The sequence below is a fragment of the Cajanus cajan genome, chromosome 10, assembly GCF_000230855.2.
Source record: "Cajanus cajan strain Asha chromosome 10, NIPB_CcT2T_4, whole genome shotgun sequence".
In the NCBI taxonomy this organism is placed as follows: Eukaryota; Viridiplantae; Streptophyta; class Magnoliopsida; order Fabales; family Fabaceae; genus Cajanus; species Cajanus cajan.
The window spans coordinates 46,262,929-46,285,050 of record NC_138526.1 but is presented as its reverse complement, the minus strand read 5'-3'; the positions used below and the strand labels follow the sequence as shown (position 1 = coordinate 46,285,050).

The 22,122-nt window shown below is 31.5% G+C and overlaps 2 protein-coding genes across 2 annotated transcripts; one reads left to right on the top strand and one right to left on the bottom strand.

Annotated features, from left to right (window-relative positions):
• The first annotated feature begins 7,287 nt into the window (after positions 1–7,287).
• Positions 7,288–9,036, top strand: LOC109793452 (uncharacterized). Its single transcript, XM_020352923.3, has one exon. It carries the CDS (start codon positions 7,677–7,679, stop codon positions 8,583–8,585), a length of 909 nt encoding a protein of 302 aa, XP_020208512.1. The 5' UTR covers positions 7,288–7,676; the 3' UTR covers positions 8,586–9,036.
• Positions 9,037–15,817: 6,781 nt separating this feature from the next.
• LOC109793450 (dehydration-responsive element-binding protein 1F) lies at positions 15,818–16,318 on the bottom strand. The gene has a single exon (XM_083064892.1). The coding sequence runs from the start codon at positions 16,316–16,318 to the stop codon at positions 15,818–15,820; it is 501 nt and encodes a 166-aa protein (XP_082921018.1).
• Between the last annotated feature and the right edge of the window lie 5,804 nt (positions 16,319–22,122).

Genomic DNA, 22,122 nt, shown 5'->3' with positions numbered 1-22,122 from the left:
AACCACAGTAAAAATATTATTTACTGAAAGGGAGGAAATTACAACACTTCTCTCTCTATAACTTACTCCTTTCTATTAGGAGACTACTACTACCGAGAACAGATCTCAAGGTGTATAAGAGAGGAAGAGAGAAGAGAAGAAGATTTGGGATGAAAATTATGATTTTCAGCTTCCCTATTTATAGGAAAGTCCCAATGGCATTTTCGTAATTTCTCCTAAACTTTTAATATTATTTTATTATTATGTGGGACCCGCTTCTAATATAAAATTAGAAAACCACCGAAAGGTGGTGGCAGCTGTACGCAGCTGTACCTAACATTTCTCCCACTTGAAGATTATGATTAAGTTAATCATATCTTCACACCATTGATACTTCATGTTGCTTATGTCTTCAATAGGCCAAATAAGGATCGACACCATGTAAACTTGTCAGTGTTGACAGGCTTTGTCATTACGTCTGCTATGTTGTCTTTTGTATGGATCTTCTGCATATCCACTTTTCCTTCTTCTACTACTTCACGAACAAAGTGATATTGAATTCCTATGTGTTTTGTCCTGGAATGAAAGGCTGGATTCCTTGCAATGTGCAAGGCACTCTGACTGTCACAATACACAGTAATTTTCTCCTGCTTGTGCCCGAGTTCTTCCAGTAACCTTTGAATCCAGATTGCTTCCTTGCATGCTTGCGTAGCTGCCATGTATTCAGCTTCTGTAGTAGATAGAGCTACAACAGTCTGTAACTTAGACAACCAGCTCACTGCTCCTCCAGCAAGTGTAAACACATAACCAGTAGTAGATTTTCTTTTATCCAGATCTCCTGCAAAATCTGAATCAACATAGCCTTTGACAAAAAACTCCGATCCTTCAAAACATAATGCAACATCTGAGGTTCCTTTGATATATCTAAGGATCCTCTTTACAATACTCCAATGCTCTCTACCAGGATCTGCCATAAACCTACTGACCGCTCCCACTGCTTGTGCAATGTCTGGTCTCGTACAAATCATGGCATACATAAGGCTTCCCACCGCTGATGCATACGGCACTCGAGACATTTCCATCCTCTCTGCTTCATTGCTAGGACTCATACTTGAGGATAATTTGTAATTGACAGAAAGTGGGGTAGAAATTGGCTTACAGTCTTGCATGTTGAAGCGCTGCAAGACTTTCAATAAATAATTCTTCTGAGAAAGCCAAATCCTCCTGTTTTTTCCGTCTCGGTGAATTTGCATCCCTAAAATCTTGTTTGCTGGTCCCAAGTCCTTCATATCAAACTCCCTAGCCAATTGTGCCTTTAATTCTTGGATCTGATCTTTGTTGGGGCCTACCACCAACATGTCATCCACATACAGCAGCAAGATGATGAAATCATTGTCATCAAACCTATTGTAGTACGTACAATGGTCTGAACTCAGTCTGTTGTAACCAAGGCTAATAATGAAGGAATCAAATCTCTTATACCAACACCTTGGCGCCTGCTTTAAACCGTACAGAGATTTGGTCAACCTACAAACCAAGTTTTCTTTTCCTTGTTCTTTAAAGCCTTCTGGTTGGAGCATATATATTTCTTCTTGGAGTTCCCCATGAAGAAAAGCAGTCTTTACATCAAGTTGCTCAAGATGTAAATTAAATGCAGCACACATAGCCAGAACAACTCTGATTGTGGTTAATCGGACAACTGGCGAGAATATCTCGTTAAAATCAATGCCCGCTTTCTGAGCATATCCCTTAACCACCAATCTTGCACGATATCTCTCCACTTGATCATTGCCATCACGTTTGATCTTATAGACCCATTTGCAACCAATGGCTTTTCGACCTTTTGGAAGATCAACAAGTTCCCATGTTTTATTTCTATGTAAGGCCTCTATTTCTTCATGCATTGCTGCCATCCACTGAGAAACATCAGAACTCCTCAACGCCTCTTGAAAGGTTGATGGTTCTCCTTCTTCAGTTAAGAGACAGTACGCATCATGACTTGCCATAACATAGTCTGAATGCCAAGATGGTCTCCTTCTCTCACGTCTTATTTGTTGAACTTCTTCATCATTGGCTTCATCTGGTTCTTGTTCCTCATGCTCTTGTTCTGCTTCAGAGGTGTCATCCTTTTTAGACTTTCCTCCTATCTCCACTATACTAGTGTCTTTGATAGTGCTGTCATTCTCCTGCTCCTTTTGCAGTTCAGTTTCTGCAAAGACTACATCCCTGCTGACAACAACCTTGCGGGCAGTGGGATCCCACAAGCGATACCCCTTAACATTGTCAGCATAACCCAAGAATATACATTTCCTGGATTTTGGGTCCAGCTTTGTTCTTTCTTGGGAGTTGTACATCACGTACACCGGACATCCAAACACATGTAATGAAGAATAATTTGATGGTTTTCCATTCCACATCTCCATTGGTGTCTTCAAACCAATTGCTGTTGATGGTGAGCGATTGATCAAATAACAAGCAGTTTTGACTGCTTCTGCCCAGAAAGACTTGGCTAATCCTGCAGTTCTCAACATAGCTCTTGTCCTTTCTAGAAGAGTTCGATTCATCCGCTCTGCTACCCCATTCTGCTGAGGTGTATGAGCAACTGTAAATTGCCTCTTGATACCCTCTTGCTTGCAGAATGCCAGAAAATCACCATCTATATATTCTCCTCCATTGTCTGTCCTTAAGCACTTAATCCTTTTTCCAGTATCAAGTTCTACTTGTGCTTTAAATTCCTTGAATACTGGGAACACATCTGACTTCTTCTTGATTGGGTACACCCACAATCTCCGGGAATAATCATCAATAAATGATACAAAATATTTTGCTCCTCCCATGGAAATTTCTGGTGATTCCCAGACATCAGAATGGATCAAGTCAAGTATGTGTTTGCTCCTTGTAGTTACTTTGACAAATTGTAATCTATGTTGCTTGCTTGTCACACAGTGCTCACAAAATGGTAAGGTTACCATTTTAAGCCCTGACAAGAGATTACGTTCCGCAAGAATTTTCAGGCCTCGCTCTGACATATGTCCTAGTCTACGATGCCACATCATCGTTGCCTCTTCTTGACTTATTGCTGCAACTGATGCATCTGCTTCTTGCAACGTTTCTCCCAAGAGCAAGTATAGATTTGATGTGATCTTCTCAGCTTTCATCACCACCAAATTGCCTTTAACTACCTTCAAGATTCCACCTTCAACGTGGATCTTGCACTTGAGATCATCTAGTTGCCCAATGGACAATAGATTCTTTTTCAAGCCCTTCACATGTCGTACCCCTTGAATTGTACGAACAGTACCATCATACATTTTTAATTTGATAGTACCAACTCCAGCAATTTCCAAAGCATGATCATTTCCCATAAATACGGATCCTCCTGAGATTGATTCATAAGTGCAAAACCAATCTCTATTTGGAGTCATGTGCCAGGTTGCACCTGAATCCAATATCCAACATTCATGGAGTTGTTTTTCGCCTCTGGAACTTATTGCTTCACTGTACAAGATTTCTCCATCTTCTTGGGTACTAGCAACACAACCTTGAGAGGTTGACGCTTCAAAATTCTTCCCTCCTCCACTCTTCTTGTGCCAACAATCTTTCTTCATGTGCCCTCTCATGCCACAATTATAGCATTTGAGGTTCTTCCTTCCTCGAGATTTTGATCTACCATGATTTTGACTCCCACTGGAGCCACGTTCCATTGATCTTCCTCTCATCATCGTCAAAGCTTCTGCTTGCTTTGAACTTTCCAGTCTGTCTTCCTTATTCTTTCGCCTGGACTCTTCTTCAAGAATAGCTCCGGCAATATCCTCAAAGGATAGACGACCAACAACATTATTGTTTGTTATGTTGATGATGAGTTGATCATATGAATCTGGTAAACTCTGAAGTAGAAGCTCCGCACGTTCATTTTCCACTATGTTGAAATCAGCTGTTGAAAGTTGAGCAAATAGCGTATTCAGATTGTTGATGTGGTCCGTCACTGCTGTGGACTCACTCATTCGAAGAGTGTAGAGTTTCCTCTTTAAGAATATTCTGGTGTGAAGTGACTTGACCTCGTATAATTTTACGAGCGTGTCCCAAATCTCCTTTGCAGTTGTCTTCTCTGCTATGCTCGACAAAACTGAATCAGCCATTGCTAAGTGCAAATTGGCAACAGCATTGTCATCCATTTCTCTCCACTTTTCATCAGTAATATCTGATGGCCTGCCTTCAATTGCTTTAAGACAGTTGTCTTTTCTCAAAATTGCTCTTATCTTCAATTTCCACAGGGAAAAATTGTTCCCGTTGAACTTCTCTATCTCAAACTTTGCTGCCATAATTTCTTCTATTAAACCGACTTAAGTAACTTCCACTAGAATAGTACCGCCTACTGGAACAATGATAAAATCCAGTAACAAGAATAATTCTTTTCTGATGTGACTGATCAGACAATACTGCAGCCACAGAGCATACTAAGAAATTTTCTCCGACACTATACCAATGTACACCACAGCGGAATAATAAACAACCTAGTGGCTCTGATACCACTGTTAGGTCCAGAGTAGGCTTAATAGTTACTCACAGCTAAAACAAGAGATGAGTAAAAAAGAGACAAGGGAGAAAATAACCACAGTAAAAATATTATTTACTGAAAGGGAGGAAATTACAACACTTCTCTCTCTATAACTTACTCCTTTCTATTAGGAGACTACTACTACCGAGAACAGATCTCAAGGTGTATAAGAGAGGAAGAGAGAAGAGAAGAAGATTTGGGATGAAAATTATGATTTTCAGCTTCCCTATTTATAGGAAAGTCCCAATGGCATTTTCGTAATTTCTCCTAAACTTTTAATATTATTTTATTATTATGTGGGACCCGCTTCTAATATAAAATTAGAAAACCACCGAAAGGTGGTGGCAGCTGTACGCAGCTGTACCTAACAGTATACTACTTAAAATTTTAGGTTTCATATTACTTAGAGTTATGATATTTGTCCATTCTAAAATATTCTATTTGAGGTGGGTGAAAAAAGAGAAGAAAATAAAGTGATATATCATATATGTAATAAGTGACCCGGTTATACATAATTTTTGATTCATAATGAGGGTTAACTCATAGTGTTGATCTTTACTTGGCATGCTCCAGGACCAGACTTGGTGGGGTTCATAAACACAACACTTGTACCTCAGTGGAGAGAGTAATGATGTCCCTCTTGCCTTGTTGTATGTTGTGTGTTGTGTATGCTGATTTCCAATTCATATTTATAGTGTGTTTAGATAGTTTGTAAAATCAATTTTAATCTCTAAACTCATTGTAAAAAATTGAAAAAGTTTAACAAATAACTTTAGCCCTCACCGTAATTTTCTATTTGATTTTAGTATAATTGAAAGTTAATCTAAGCACACTTATTTTCATTCTTGTTTCATTGCATTTTTATATTTTATTTTTATCCATAAATATTATTTACATAATGTTCTAAAGTTAATAATTAATAATTAATTTATTCTTATAAAATATGACTTCTGTTGATGAATTATTATTTTAATGTTAACAATACCAAATGTCTCAAAAACAAACCTTAAAACCACTAAAGTAACAAACTTAGTAATTACATGTACTAGAAAAATATATATTTCATAACATATACACTCAATTCATGTGTCGTGATGTTTTGTTAGTTGAGTGTGTATTTTTTTTTTAATTACGGTAATTGTGTACTAAAATTAGACTCTATCTTTATCCTTTTTACATTTGCATTTTTTCAGTTGAATATCTTGTTCTTTTGTTTTTTCCTAGATATAGATTAACATATGGGTCCATGAATCATTTTTGTATACATTATGCCACTAAAACTTAATCCCAACATAAGAGACTGCCTTATATTAACTTTGATGTTTTTTCATTAACGTTACGAGTGAAATATCAAATACACATTTATATGTTCTTTCACTTCTCGGCTTTGAAAATTGTTTGTGGCTTTTTCAATTGAGATCATCCCAAGTTGTTCTGATTTGTAAACACCCGGCGTTTTTCTATTTAATGTGATAAGATGAGAATGTCAAATTTTGACCATTTATAATTAATTGTATGATTAAAATTAATTTATTTTATTTCTCAATTGTATGTAAAGCTTATGTGCCTGTAGAGCCCAGGTTTCACAAATTCACGATTCAAATTTGGTGGGAGCAAATAGCAATGAAAGAAAGGGAGGTCAGGGGGAGAAGATATATGGAAATTGGATCTGTTGACCAACGTTTAAATTATAATCTTAACCATTTTCTTATAATAAATATATTCAACATTTAAAAAACATAACAAATCTCCAATACTTTATTTTATTCATTTAAGAATTAGGAATATTATTAAGAAAGAATTATAAGATGATTTAGAATCACACACAAAAAAGATGATGTAGAATTATTATTTAATAATCATTGACTCTAATGATTCATATTCAATTGCCCTTTCTTTCCCAACTGCAACTACTTGATATTTTGGAATTAAAGGATGTAACAAGTAGAGCATCACTAATTAAAATAGTAGTCCCACTTCATTCCAGTTATATTAAATATTTTATTCTGGATTTTGGATAAAAAAAAAATATTATCTTTGAGAGATAAATAGATGGGAAAAATCAGGGAAATTCCTTTGTCCAGCTAGCTAGTATAGGGAGTAGGAGTTGGGGGGGGGGGGGGGGGGGGGGGGGGGGTCTACAGGCCTAATTTATTTTGTGGGCCAACATTTATTCAGTGTTTCCCCACTGCCATTTTCATGTTTCTGGTTATTACACAAAAAATAGGGGAAATTGGACCCAGAGAAAAAAAAAGGGTAAAAAAAACCACAAATCTACTATCCCACAAATTTATTTTTTTGCCTCAGACAATGTCAAAAATCCAAAATCTCCACCAAATATTGGGGGTTTTGATTCCTGTTGATCTGCCCTTGGAAATTTTAGCTTACCTGTAACTGAAATACTTCAACCATTTTCAAGATGCTTTAGCTAAGCCATACCCATATTTGACAAAGAAATAAAGCATTTTTTCACATACCTATAATCAACTTACATACTATTTTAATAAAAACGCACATTTTAATGTAAATATATATGTTGTTAGATTAAATTATATAGATATAGAGTTACACAACTCTCTTTCTAAATATTTAACATAATGATTCAAATTTAAAACTACCAATTAAACTAGAATGATATATATGATTTGATTCACCTGTTCTTACTATATACATATTATATTTAACAATATATTTGTCCCTCGAACTACTGAGCTACAAAATTAAATTAAAGCATAACATATCATGTCACAGAAAGTACTGAAAACTGAAAAGAAATAGAGGGCACAGAAGAAGGATACACTTTTGGGTAAGCCTTTTTATCTTCCTTTTCCAACTCCCAAATTATAATGTTAAAATGGTACTGAGTTATTAACCGGCGAAACATATTAAAAGGGCACACCACCTAGGTTTGCGCATCATTCTTCTATTCTTTTCCTTCTGTTAATTAATACATCCTTATTATAAGGTACTGTGAGAGAGAGGATATGAATGTGACCATGTTAATGAAAATTAAATGTTGGTAATGGTCTTCTTGGGAAACAACACTCTCTTTCCTTCTCTCTCTCCTTGCATTCACCTTCCTTCACAAAACCATCACACTTCAGATCTCAACCTCTAGTTTCTCATATCTATATGCAAAATGAAAAACATGACAGACATAATATCATGTTTCAACGAAAACGCAGTGAGTGTGTCACACTCCTCATGTTCTAGCTACTCAAACAACGCTTGCATACCTCATAGTGCAACAACACCACCTTCAACTCAAAACACAGTTTCTTCGGTCTACAAAACAACCCTCTCCAACCAAAAGCAGCTTCTCATCACAGTCACGTGGTGCAAAACACACTCCTATCAAGGCCTCACCATAACCTTCGGAGACGACGGCCACGTGGCACCCTCTTTCAGACTCAACACCAGTTCAAGGTTCTTCCGCAAGAAGAAGGGAAGCAAGGTGGTGGAATTGGGAGACTCGAAGGTTGAAGTCTTTTGGGACCTTACAAAGGCCAAGTACAACACTGGACCCGAACCTGTTGAAGGGTTTTACGTGGCAATTCTTGTTGATGCAGAACTAGGCCTTATTCTGGGTCAAGAAAACAACAAGTTCAAAGAAAGAACACTTGTGAATAATGTGACACTTTTGTCACGGCGTGAGCATTGTTCTGGTAACGCGGTTTACGCCACGAAGGCTCAGTTTTGTGACAGTGGCACTTGGCATGACATTTTGATCAGATGCAGTGGGGAGAGTGAGGGGCTGAAGGCTCCTGTTTTGTCTGTTTGCATTGATAAGAAGACGGTGATTCGTGTGAAGAGGCTGCAGTGGAACTTTAGGGGGAATCAAACCATTTTTGTTGATGGGTTGCTGGTGGATTTGCTTTGGGATGTTCATAACTGGTTTTTCAATCCTGATTCTTCTGGCTATGCTGTGTTCATGTTCAGGACTAGGAGTGGCTTGGATAGCAGATTGTGGTTGGAGGAGAAGACGGTGCAGAAAGATAAAGATAGAGTTGAATTCTCCTTGTTGATCTATGCTTGTAAGAGTTCATAACTAAATCTTCTTCGTCACATCCTTTGCATCAAACAATCCTGTTCGAGGAGTAATTAAGACTACTCAGAAAGAAGATAAAGATAAAGTTGACTTCTCCTGGTTGATCTATTCCTGTAAGAGTTCATAAGGGAACTTAGTCATCAGATCCTCAATCCTGCTAGAGCCAAGTAAGACTACTCTGAGATGTGTCATCTGACTATTTAACACAGCTGTATACTGGAACTCAAACTTGAAATCCCTTCTTAAGATAAGGGAACTTGTTCATCTTAATTTTCTTAACATTTTTTTTTTGTGTGTATTGTATATTTGATTCTTGCTTTAACTCTTTGTTTTTTCTCTTTCCCCTTTCTTCTTGAAAGGATACACACTAATTGTTTTTTACCATAGGAAAATGAATGAAAAATAAATTTTGAGTTGCAGAAATTTGAGTGATATCAGAATAGTTGGTTCACTGGTTGAGCATGTGATCTTAGTTTCTTTATGTTTTTCCTCGGGACCTGAATGGTACTGATCTTTGACTGTTCGCTAGTACTGGATTTCTACCAATTACCAAACACTAGTGAAAAAAAAAACAGTACAGATGAGTTAGATTTATTTATTTTTATTCTTTTCAAGAAAGAGAATCAAGAAAAGAGTTTTGGGATTAAGACATGTATATCAGTGAAGATTTGCTAAAAGGGAAAATGAGATCTTGGTTCGCATAATTGAGTTGCTTTTAGCCTTTACAGGAGAGAATAAAGTCGAGAATCTTGCAAATGAATTGAGCAATATCTTGACCACATTATTCTACCTTGTCCTTTACAATTTTGTTTGTAGCTGTTCACTGTAACGTTGCTTAAAAGGGTCTTGAGAAAGATAACCATCCACTGTGGAAACAAAACAAGTACTCGACAAGGTATGGTTTATTTCCATTTGCTTCTCAAAGCAATTTAAGCACTTAGGCATGAACTAGTTGGGTCACTTCAGATCAGAATCAATGAATCATTAGCACCAAACTTGAACATTTTAAATAATGTTATTGTCCCTGGTGGCATGGTGGAACCATTCATTACATGATGGTTTGTTCCAATGCCCTTAAAATCCATGACATGTGTTCGTGATTCCTTGGTCCCTTCATTCCTCTAGTCCACACGCAAAATCAATTATTATTGCCACTACTTTCTGTTCAATGGTAAAAAGATAGAAATTCAATAGAATTGTTAGGCAGAAATAATGATCCTATTGTTTTGGTACTTTGTCTTTCACCTTTTGTTCTCAGTACTGCAAGTATATGTTAAGAATCTACCTACAGTTTAGGGTATCATCCTTCAATATATATTCTTTGACCGAGTATGCAATTATTTCTACCTAACAGCATGTTCTCCCTTTTGGGCTAGCACGAATGATACCCTCCATCGGTTCAGCAATCAATCAATCGTATAGGGGTAACCTATTTTTAGGCCTCAACTTATAGTATTAAATTGGTATAACTCGCTCATCTTAAGCAAGCTAACCGGTTAGATTTTTTTTATAACAAAAATTAGTTATTAATAAAATTGATGATACTATGTATCAATAATATAATTATCAAAATAAAGAAAAACCAGTACAAAAATTTCAGAAATTATAGTTGATACAATGGTGCTTTAATTGTTTCATTAGTTCACTTGAAGCATATCTAACCTAAAATGTTTTGGGCATTTGAATGGTGAATGATTGTTAAATTTGATAAAGTATTGTGGAAACCTTCCCGAATTCCTTGCGCACCTTCACGTGGAGAAGTATGTAAGATCTTGTAAGAACTTTTGGGTAAAGGATTTCAGTTACCAATAATTTAATTGAAGTACAAAACTTGCAAATCAAATGGGTATATTCTTATGATTAACTTGCAAATGTTACCTCAGTGAAATTTATATTTTGAAAATTTTCCTTAAATTTTTGTCCTGTTTGTTTGGATGGAGAAAAAACAAAGAAAAAAAATTGAATTAAAGTTTAATTTTGTGTCGAAGTGAATTGTAGTGATTTGGGCTTTTATTTCTTCCTCAGAGAAATGGGGGTTCAAGTGTTGACTATTAGGTAGCCGTACCACGTGAAAATATGCTCCAAACGAAGCCTTACCTACCAATGTTGTTCTCACTTCTCCTACGTGAAGGCCCATAAACGAAACTTTAGAAAGTATTGGGCCTGGCTTTAGATTTTGAGTGTTTTGGTTTATTAGTTGCCTTCATATCGGACCTTTTCGAACTAGTATGAATTCACTCGATCAATAGTAGGACACGAACTCTAAATTTTAAATCTGAACTCATTTCTATATATGATGTGATGGACACCCAAATTTATCTATATATAAAAATAAAGAAAAAGAGAAATATGAAAAGGTAAAAAAAAATAAAAATAACAATATAAAAACAAATAAAAAAATGTAAACAGAACAAAAGGAGAAGTCGACAATAACTAGAGTATACATCTTTCCCACAAGGCACAACACAACATTTTTGACATGTACAGTAGTAGAATCATCAAAAATTGGATCCTAGGTCCCTCACCAATTTTAGCTCTTTCAAAGGGAAATGAGTTCAGGAATCTTTGTTTACGTCATCTTCTATTCTCAGAAATATAAATGTGTGAACAATATTTATTTCTATATTTATTAGAAAGTTGAAAAAAATAGATAGTTGAATATCTTTTATTCACATAAAGTTACATTATCATGTCTAGATTTGTTTGATTAAGTGTTGCAAAATTATTATCCGGATTATGAATTTGTGAATGTAACATTTCCGTCTTCCGTACAAGTTATAAAATAATATTCTTAGACGTGATTTATTCAATGATATTTATATTACGTATTTTTTCTCTCTTCTATTCTCATGTGACAATGTTATATGGGTCTGTTAACCAGTGACATAAGAGCATAAGTTAAGAAATTAACAAGTAATTTTTTTATTATTAAAAATTACGATGAAGAAGTTACACTAATGAATATAATTTTCAATACATGTTTTTCACTTTTAATTCTTTAACCAATATCTTTAGGATCAGTATCTTTAGGTTACTGATTAGCATTTTCCTTGTTGCATTTATATGGCAATAATAGAAGTCATTCTCTAACATAACATTCCACTTTCTTTCATTATACCTTTTTTAAAAAAATGTAAATTCTCATTGTAGCTTTTCTTAATGTTTTTTTAATGAAAAAAAAATTTAAAATATTTTAAAAATGATAAATATTTACCGAACATCTTTCACAGAAAAAATATTTCCAATAAATATCATCACACACATAAGTATAACTAAATACATGAAGCAATCGCCCTCCTACAAAGGAAGGTTAAACCATTTCTCTAGTAAAATAGTCCTAAGCCAACGTTGTACACAAGTCACTAATGCCACACGTGATTTATCCTTTACACCACACCAAGACACTAATGCCATGTTCATACAATTAATTCTATAATTAATTATCAGTTGATTAATTTAAAACTAGTTTTTAGAGGATTTTTTTAATTAATTGATCAATATATGCTCAGGATTTAAGTTTGCATAAATCTGCATAATAAATCCATAGAATGCAAGCGGTATTAAAAATAACATTGTTGTGTGGGAAAAATAATTTCAAGTTAGCATACTTTATTATTATTATTATTGAGACAAAGCACAATGCTATACTCTCTACCAGACAAAACCATATGACTCGCAAGAAATTGATTTAGTTTATAAAAAGAATTTTCTTTAGTGTTTAGATAAGCAAGAGAACACTGATCAAAATATAAGATGGGAGAACAATCATTAATTATTATTATTTTTTTAAAAAGGCAAGAGAATCCAATTTGCACAGGATTTAAGCTAGAGTAAAACTACTCAATAATGAACTTTTATGCTCCAAATGATTAGAGGTAGCATTCATATTCAAGCCCTTTATTGGTCATATTTGTATATTATTTAATATATTAAATTTTAGAAGAAAAAATAATATTACATTTATAGCACTAATTATGATCACAACACTAACAAAATATGGAAAATGACTGCCTTAGCAAATTATTTTCAACAAAAATATGATGACAGTGAGTATCATTGGTGATCATGAATATACAAAATCATGACTGTATGATTAGCACCATAGGAAGTAGAGAAACTCCTTCAGTCGTTAATTTTGGTTGTTGTTATTTTGCATTTTTTTTAGTGCGTCACATTAATTATCACTTTAAAATTGTCTAACCAAAGTTAGTTACCTTTCTAATAAACTTATATTTATAGTTAGGATATATAAAGTAAAACTTTATTCATCATAAATATGGATTACAACTTACAAGTAATGTTTATGGATTACAAGTCTATGTAAAAGTCTAAAAGAGTATCTAAATACTTATATATTTGTTACATTAATTGTCACGGTTATCACTTAGCTTATTGGATTAGACTAATCTCACTCTCACACACAGTTAAAATTGAACATATAATTTAATTATTTTTATAGACAAATTAAGTGGAGATTTATTAAACAAGTGTACTAACAGTACGCAGAGTAACAAAGTTAGGCACGGAAAAACAAACAGCACACAAGGCACAAATGAATCCCCTCAACAAAAGTGATTCCCTTTAACAAATACATGTCATAGAAGGGAATCACTTTACAAAACAATCAACAAGACCAGCCAAATCAGCCTACAGCAATTTCATGTGAAATTTTTTCAATCCATAGCTTCTCCAAAGATTTTTTTTTACGTTATCTTACTTCATATGGTACATCTTGTGTCACACATTATCTCTTTTAACTTTTTATCTGTCTCATAGTTAAAAAAAAAAAAAAAAAAGTTATACAATAGATAACTCCATCTTTTTGTTCACGCACACACACAAAAAAAATGATGTATGGTTCAGCTCTATATTGACAAGGGGGAGATTGAAAGTAGAGTGACGTGTATTATTAAACTAAAATGTTAATGCATTGAATATGAAATAGCTTTCTTATATATACAATACGTATTATCTTCATCAAGTCCATGTTCAAATCATCATGTGAAAACTCAAACTCATACATTGAATTCTTAACCAGCTTTATTTCGTCTCTTATTAGTTAACTACCTTTCCATTTATGGTAGGATGTTGAAAAATTACTTCGGATCTCATTTTATTGAGTAAATGGGTAATGTGTAATTCATTTAATCATATAGTAAATAAGTAATGAATATTATGTACATAGTACTAAATTTGCACTACCTTATTTTCTTGTGAATTTTTCTAAAAAAAATATTTGCATATCTTCTTTTTTTTTTATGAATTTTCTTGCAATAATAATTTCATAATTTTTTTGTAAATTAATTTGTAAAAAATAATTTATAGGAATTTTTTATAAATTTTTTTATGAAAAATAATCTACATTTTTTTTTGGCAAATTTTGCTGTAATTTTAATCATCATAAAAAAAAATTCATAGTAACAATTTGTAGAAAAGGTTGTAAAAATTTTATTTTGTGTTTTTACGAATTTTCTTGTAAAATTAAATTTGCAAGTAATGTTTACTAAATGACAGAAAAATTTCGTAGGTAACTTTTCTTGCCAATTTTAATTTACAGGAAAAATTTAAAGAAAATTTTTAAATTTATAAGTTTAATAATTAAAATATTTTAATTAAAAAATTTTATTTTACTAAATTACTTATAAATATATCATTATAATTATTTTTTATTTAAATTAAATTAAATATATAAAATTTTATAAATATGATAAATTAATGATAATGAGTTTTAATTTAATGATAATTTATAAAATTTTAAAATTAAAATTATTTACTTAATAAAATATTATTTTACTAAATTATTTATAAATATTTCATAAAAATTAATTTTAATTAAAAATATTAATACATTAAATATTTATTTTAATTAAATGTATAAATTAATGATGATGAGTTTTAATTTAATTATAGTTTTTAAAATAAAATTATTATTTTTAGAATATTAAATATTTTAAGATTTAAAATAATTTATAATAATAAAATTTTGTAGTTCAATATAATAAATTAGTTCTCTTTCTAAAGAAATGATCTAATTAATATTTAAAAAAAATATCAAATTTCACATCAATTAGAAATAAAGCAATTAAAGAGAATATAAGCTGGGGGCAACATTTACCTTACAAGTTAATTTTTTATGGTTAAATGTTATATTTATAATCTACAATCTAAGAGTTTAAAAAGTTATGCATTACATGTTAGAGGCATGGAATTAAAATAAATTCATTGTGAACATTTGAAAGTTGAAGAATTATTAATAGAATTTACACAAAAATTACCTCTGAATTTTAAATTTGCAATAAATGTTTTACAATAATTTCTTTAATTTTTTGTTAAGAAAATTTTGTATAAAATTTCTTGCAAAAAAAATTCGCAGGAAATTTTCCTGCGAATTTTTTTCACAAGAAATGTCATAAGAAAATTTTTGTGAATTTTAAAATTCATGAAAACATATTATCTACAAAAGTATTACTTGAAGAAAAAATTTCACAGAAAAATTTGTAAGAATAACGTTTCTTACAAATTTTTCTGCAAAATTCGCATAAAAAATCGTATGTAATAAGAAAAATTCTAGTAGTGTTGAATTATAATATTGTCAAAATATATATATATATATATATATATATATATATATAATAAAAGATTTTGATGCCGCGTTTCTTTTTTTTTTTGTTAGTTTTTTTCTTTTTAGTTACCAACTTTTATTTAGTTAATTTCACATGTGAAAAGGACCGATAATGGTATGTATATTGAAATTAATTTGCAAATTTATAAGGTCAATCCATCTCCGTTTTCTTTTTCACCAAAATGGATAAAAAAAAATTAAAATGGGCAACTTTTTAAAAAAAATTAGAAATTAGTGAAGTCGTGTTACAAAAACATAATTATTTTTAAGGTGAAGTCGTGTTTTTTTAGTGAATGGGAATTTGTGTATTGTAACATGACTTCTTTAATGCTTCTGTTACGTTGTAATTTTATGTAAAATTTCAGTAAATTTTCACACAAAAAAACCCTAAACTAGTGAAAATTAAAATAAAAATGGCCATCCATATATCTCCTTATCCACCCCACTTACATTTACACAAAGCAAAGCAAAGGCGCAAAGTGTGATTAAATTTTATTGCATTTATATGAGTACGTAAATGGCCAATTAATAATAAATCATGAACAAAGCAAAGTCTGTCTCAACGTTAAACACATACATTTCTTCCATGGTTGAACTTGAAGGTTGATGGTTAATCCGTCCATAAATTAAAGTCCATGCAATAAGCATAATCATCCAAATAATCCTGATATGGTAGTGGAAAAACACCCAAACTCTCTGCCATTCTATCCAAGAGACTTGGCATGTTAAAGAAAGCCTCTTCATCAAAGAACACATGAGTTGAAGACAAATCCTCAATGCTTTTCTCTGTGCCACTATTGATAGCATCACATTTTTCACGATCCAAACTATGCATGCTCTTCAATGAAGACTCCAACACTGTTTTCTTCTTTTTCTCTTCTATTGATGAAACCTTTGTAAATCTCTTACATTTAGTTTTGCGACCGATCTTTTGGTTAAAAGAGGTTATAGGTCTAAAACTCTCAGCAGCTTCTGCTGCAGCTGCTCGAATATCTTTATGTGAAGAAGATGAGTTAACAATTGGAAGAAAAGAAAGTGAATTTGGAAAGTTTAATATGGCTGAGGTGCCCCTAATTACTAGGGCACCCACATCGTGTGCCCTAGCTGCCATTTCGGGTGTAGGGTATGTCCCTAACCAAATCCTTGATGTCTTCTTTGGTTCCCTAAGTTCACACACCCATTTTCCCTTCCTTTGTCGGACACCCCTATAAATAGGGTGTCGAGTCTCCTTGAACTTCTTTCTTCCCCCTTTCCTTTTGTGTGAGACAAATTGTGATGTTTCTGAAACTAGGTTAGGGTTTTTAGGTGGTGTACATATGAGAGAGGAAGATTGAAAAGAAAATGGTGATTCGATCTCGAAATTCATTGTGGAGGTAATGAGAGAAGTTTAGTAATTGAGAACGGAAAGTGAGAGTTATGAATAATTTGGTAATGGGAATATAGGACATATGTAGTATGGAATTTGGGAATTGGAGGGGTATTTAAAGAGGGGTGAAGACATTGTATCGTACAATGATTTGATTGTGGCATTCAGAATGTACATGAGTTTATATTTGGTTTTCACACTACATATAACATAGAGTTTATTTTATTTTCACACAAGAGAAGTACATCTTAGATTTATATTTAATATAAGATTGGTTAAATTAAAATAATATCAATTATTAGTCTATTTAATTTATATTTTTAAAAATTAAAGAATCAAAATTACTTCAAAATTTATTAAAGATCAAAATTACGCATTAATTAACTATAATAAATATATTAAAATGTGGAATTAAACTTATATTTTCCTTGTCGTTTATGTAAGATATATATGCATCTCGTGAAGCTTAAAAACAGTTCTTTTAGTATATATGTATAATTATAAAATTTTAGTTCAATTTTTATATAAAAACCATGTTAAAATATTTTTTTTAATCTCTATAGTTTACTTACTTTACTTCTTATTCTTATAGGTTAAAATATTTTTTTTTAGTTTTTATATTTATTTTTTTAATTTTTATAATTTAAGATAAATTTTTTAATCTTTATATTATCAATTTTTTATATTTTTAATTCTAATTATTATTTTTGTAACATTGTCTATTTTATATTAACACAATAAAAATCTTTAATCTTGTAAAAAAAAGTGCCTTGATAATGAATATCACAAACAAAGATAAAAAAAATATGAAACATTAAGAGATATAATTTTTTTAGAATAATTTAAAAAAAATAAATTTTATATCAAACATACAAAATTAAATTAATATTTCTATCATATTAACATAAAAAAATGTTACAAAAAAATTATCGACAAAAGCTAAAATAATTAAAAAAATTATGAATAAAAAGACTAAAAAAATTATCTTAAACTATAAGATTAAAATTATATGAAAAAATATATAAAAATTTTAAAAACTATATTTTAAATTATAGATATATAAAGTAAAGTATATGAGATTATATAAAATAAAATAAAAATTAAAAAAATTATATAAAATTACGGCGCCACCTCGCGTGGCTTGAGGGAGGATAATTATTCGTTGAAGACTTTTAAGGTAGAATGATGGAATTGATAGTGAAATATTGGAAAGGTGATATGCATTTATGATTCACGTTTTCTGAATATTGACGAGTGACCACAAATGGAAGAGTATTTTGATTGATTTTTAATCATTTTTGATTTGCGTTTATAATAGTTGATTCTAAGCAAAACAACTTAGGTTATGCTTATTATATTTATTGATCCTAACTCGAAATTTTTATCCTGATTTCTAAGTTGTAATAGCCAAGGAGTCATACACTTTTTAAACTTTTTATTCCATCGTTGCATCAAATATTGCAATGAGTGACTTCTTAATTATTTTTTTTATGAAGGTATTGGCAGAAGCAATTTCTTAATTATTCGAAATATAATTTCTGTCAAAAATAAAATTATTTGAAACATAATTATTTACTAAACATTGTATTAGCTTCTTAAACATATACTTGTGTATTTACTCTTCTTAATTATTTACTATAAAAACATAATAGACATTCTTTAAATATTATATTAATTTCATAATTATTTAAAATATTATTATATTATGTTCTCTGTAAGAGATGCCGTAAACTATAAAAGTAGTAAAAAAATTGCGTAAAATTAATCACACGAAATCAAAACAGCAAGTAGAGCGTTGATATAATTTCTCTATTTTAAATTTTAGGTTAAATTAGAGCTGTCAAAATGGGTCATCCAGCCTAGCCCGGCCCGGTCCACCACGGGTTGGTAGGTTAAATGGATTGACTCACCTTAAAAAAAATTATTTTTTCATCTTTTTTTCTTAATATACAACTAAAGCTCAAAAAATTTAAACCTATTTTAAAAATTTGAGATTCTTAATTAAGATATCCATAAATGATGCTATTTAAAATTAAATGATAATTTTAAATACAATCAAATCAAATCTAAATAATCTAAAATAGATAAATATAATCCAAAATCATCTTAAACTTCGAATATAATCCAAAATCATAAAAATTACAAATCACAGTCCAACATTAAATCATTATTGTCTCATGTTAGGTTGCACCATGGCCCAATAATTATTATATTTTTTAAAAAAAATTAATCACGGGTTGGTGGGTCAGTCCGGCTCACCACGGGTTGAACCCGTGGTGAGCCGTGTTGTTAGTGAGCCGAGTTCAAAATTGACCCGTATTGAAATTTTTAATTTTTTTTTCAACCCAATCCGGCATGAACCTGTGGTGGGCCGGGTTCACTAGTGGAAAAAATACTTTTAAAATCGGTCATTTTTTACTTTTAAAATCGGTTCTCTAACCGATTTTAAAAGAGCCAATTTCAAAAAATGGAACTTTTAACATCGGTCATTAACCGATGTTAAAAGTATAAAACTTTTAACATCGGTCATGCATAAACCGATTTTAAAAGTTAGACTTTTAAATTGGCACAGGTCGTTCCAGTTTCCTCAAAAGGCCGAAAATTGTAGTATGGAACGGCCCGTATTGCAACCAGAACGGGCCATTCTGACTGCAGAACAGGCCGTTTCAGATTCGAAATTTACGGAAATGCAAGACATGAGAAAAAAATTAGAATATTACCTTGATATAGTCTTACAAAGAAAATGAAAAGCTAGGAACTTTAAATGTGAGTGCGAGAGAGAGTAAAGAAAAAAATGGAGGAAAGGATTAAAGAAAATAGAGGGAGGGAAAAAGAATAAATATAGGCGTTGACATTTTTAAAATCGGTTCTTAATGAGCCGATTTTAAAACCCCAATTTTAAAAGTGATTTTTGTACTAGTGGTTGGCTCATTGGGCTAAGCCCACTTTGATAGCTCTAGGTTAAATATATCATTTACTCTTAATTTTTAAAAAAATTTTAAGGTTAAAAACCTAATTTGGTCCCTTATAATATTTTTTTGTTTCAATTTAGTCCCACTTTAATTTTTGGTTTCAATTTGGTCCATAATAATTTAAATTAGTACAATGTCGGACTTCCGTCCAAATTATTTAAACGAAGTTAACTGTTGGTCACGTGGATGCCACGTAGATGCATAGGTGATTGTCAAATTTATTTAATGCATCTTGAACCAGAACGGGTCATTCTGGTTTCAGAATGGACTGTTCTGGTTTCAGAATGTCAAACACAAATGGTCGATGATTATAGTTCACGCCCGTGATTCTAAATCACGGTTGTGAATCGTGCAAGGAAAAAGACTCAAGGTACAAAGCATTTCAAACATTGGATTCGATAATATTGTCAATGAGGATTGATAACTTCAATTACCAAACATTTGGGCTATACAGTGTATCATTAAGGATAATGCAGTGTATCACTAAGGACAATGGTGACATGTTTTATTTCATTATTAGTCAAACTGGAGTGAACTATTTACTACGAAATCGACACTATACAGTCAAGGATGAAACAACATGGTGTTTTCCCTTGAAGTCATTGACCGATATACCCCAACAACAACAACTTGTTTTTGAGGGGGTACAACCTAAAGAAGAGGAAGAGGACACACAGGACCAATATTTCACCACACAACCACATGTACAGGTAGATAATGTTGATATCTTGACAGCCATTTAGTGTTATATGGTGGATAAGATGTATTATTGGCACTTTCAGCGTTATCCAGATGATTTCCCTTTTCAGTAATTTCTTTGAACTTTCTTAGTATATGTTATGTTATGAATTTTTGTTTTCAGTCTCTGAACCATATTTTTGTCTTTGAATTTATGTTATGTTATGAATTTTTATTTTCAATTTTTGAACCACATTGCGACATTTTGTTGAACGTACGTATGTTGTTGACGTTCTGGAATGGCCCGTTCTGAATCCAGAATGGCTCGTTCTAAAACCAGAACGGACCGTTCTGCTGCACTCGTGGTGTGTTAATTTTGCATCTGGAACAGCCCGTTCCGGATGCAAAATTAACACACAACATGTGCAACCAGAACGGGCCGTTCTTGTTTCAGAACGGTCGTTCTGGTTCCAAGTAGATTAAAGAAATTTGACATCCACCTATGCATCTACGTGGCATCCACGTGACTAACAGTTAACTTCGTTTAAATAATTTGGACAGAAGTCCGAGATTGTACTAATTTAAATTATTAAAGACCAAATTGAAACCAAAAATTAAAGTGGGACTAAATTAAAACAAAAAAAATATTATAAGGGACCAAAATAGGTTTTTAACCAATTTTTAATTAAGCCCTTAAGTTAAAAGAATTTATAATTAGATCTTTCATATTTCTATAATTTTGTAATTTAGTCCCTAGAATTAAAAATTCATTTACAATCTATGAAGTTTTACAAAATATTTATAGTATCTACATATCTAGACAATCATATTAAATTATTTTTCTATGACATGATTTATATCTATCAATAATATTAAGTGAAATTTCATGAATTGTAAAAAATTTTGTAACTTTAGGGACTAAAATACAAAATATAAAAAAATGAATATTGACTTAATTATAAATTTTCTTAGTTTAGAGAGACCTAATTGAAAAATCATAAAATGTTCATGAGCCTAAAATGATGTTATATTAAACCTTAATTTAATATACTATTTTAAGTTTTTAGATTTATCTGTTAAATAAACGTGTACTAATTTTTTAAAAAAAAAATTAACTAAAATGATTTAAATACTAATTTAATGATTAAATTATAATTATAATCTTATAAAAATATAATTAAATAATAATATAAAACTATTTTACATTATTAGAAAATGAAATAAGTTTTTTCATATTCAAGAATAATCATGATTCTTAAGGATTATAAACCTTAAAAATTATGATTTTTAAAAATAACTAAAATTTGTTTGATTAATCTTAGTGTTTCTATAAATAGTTATAGAAAAAATATAGCATCTATGAAAAATTATTCTCATGCCAGTTGGTCCGGTCTTCCCCTTAGTCATCGACTTCTGAACAGATTCGTTATATGTTTCTGACTTTGGAGGGTCTGTGATGATGTGAATGCTTTCTCTCTCGCATGCAAATGTAGTTTCCTTTCACTCTACAATGCATCTATATCAAACATTTCATATATAATAATACAAACGTGTTTTGAATTTGTAAAGTGGTAGCTTGAGTAAGCTAATTAAACACTAGTGACTGTAGATAATTATACAGTGAACAGCATGGAAAGCTGTTTGAAACGTTATTAGAGGGTAATGTTTTTTACTCTTTTTTTTTTCACTAATTAATCATCGTGGATCGTGCAGTGTGGCAACTTTTATCAATCTCATTTGCAGTTTGCACTTATGGGGAACAAGCGTTTGGTGGTGAGCATCATTTTGACTGCATAATGCACATGCCTTACTTGGACCTGCATGAAAAATATGACGACTTAATGGGATTCAAATATTAATTTATTAAACTAAATATTAAAAAGACATCATTTTCCACCG

Bases quoted from the DNA above. Each gene is read 5' to 3' on its own strand.
- LOC109793452 (XM_020352923.3), top strand. From the start codon at position 7,677: ATGAAAAACATGACAGACATAATATCATGTTTCAACGAAAACGCAGTG.
- LOC109793450 (XM_083064892.1), bottom strand. From the start codon at position 16,318: ATGGCAGCTAGGGCACACGATGTGGGTGCCCTAGTAATTAGGGGCACC.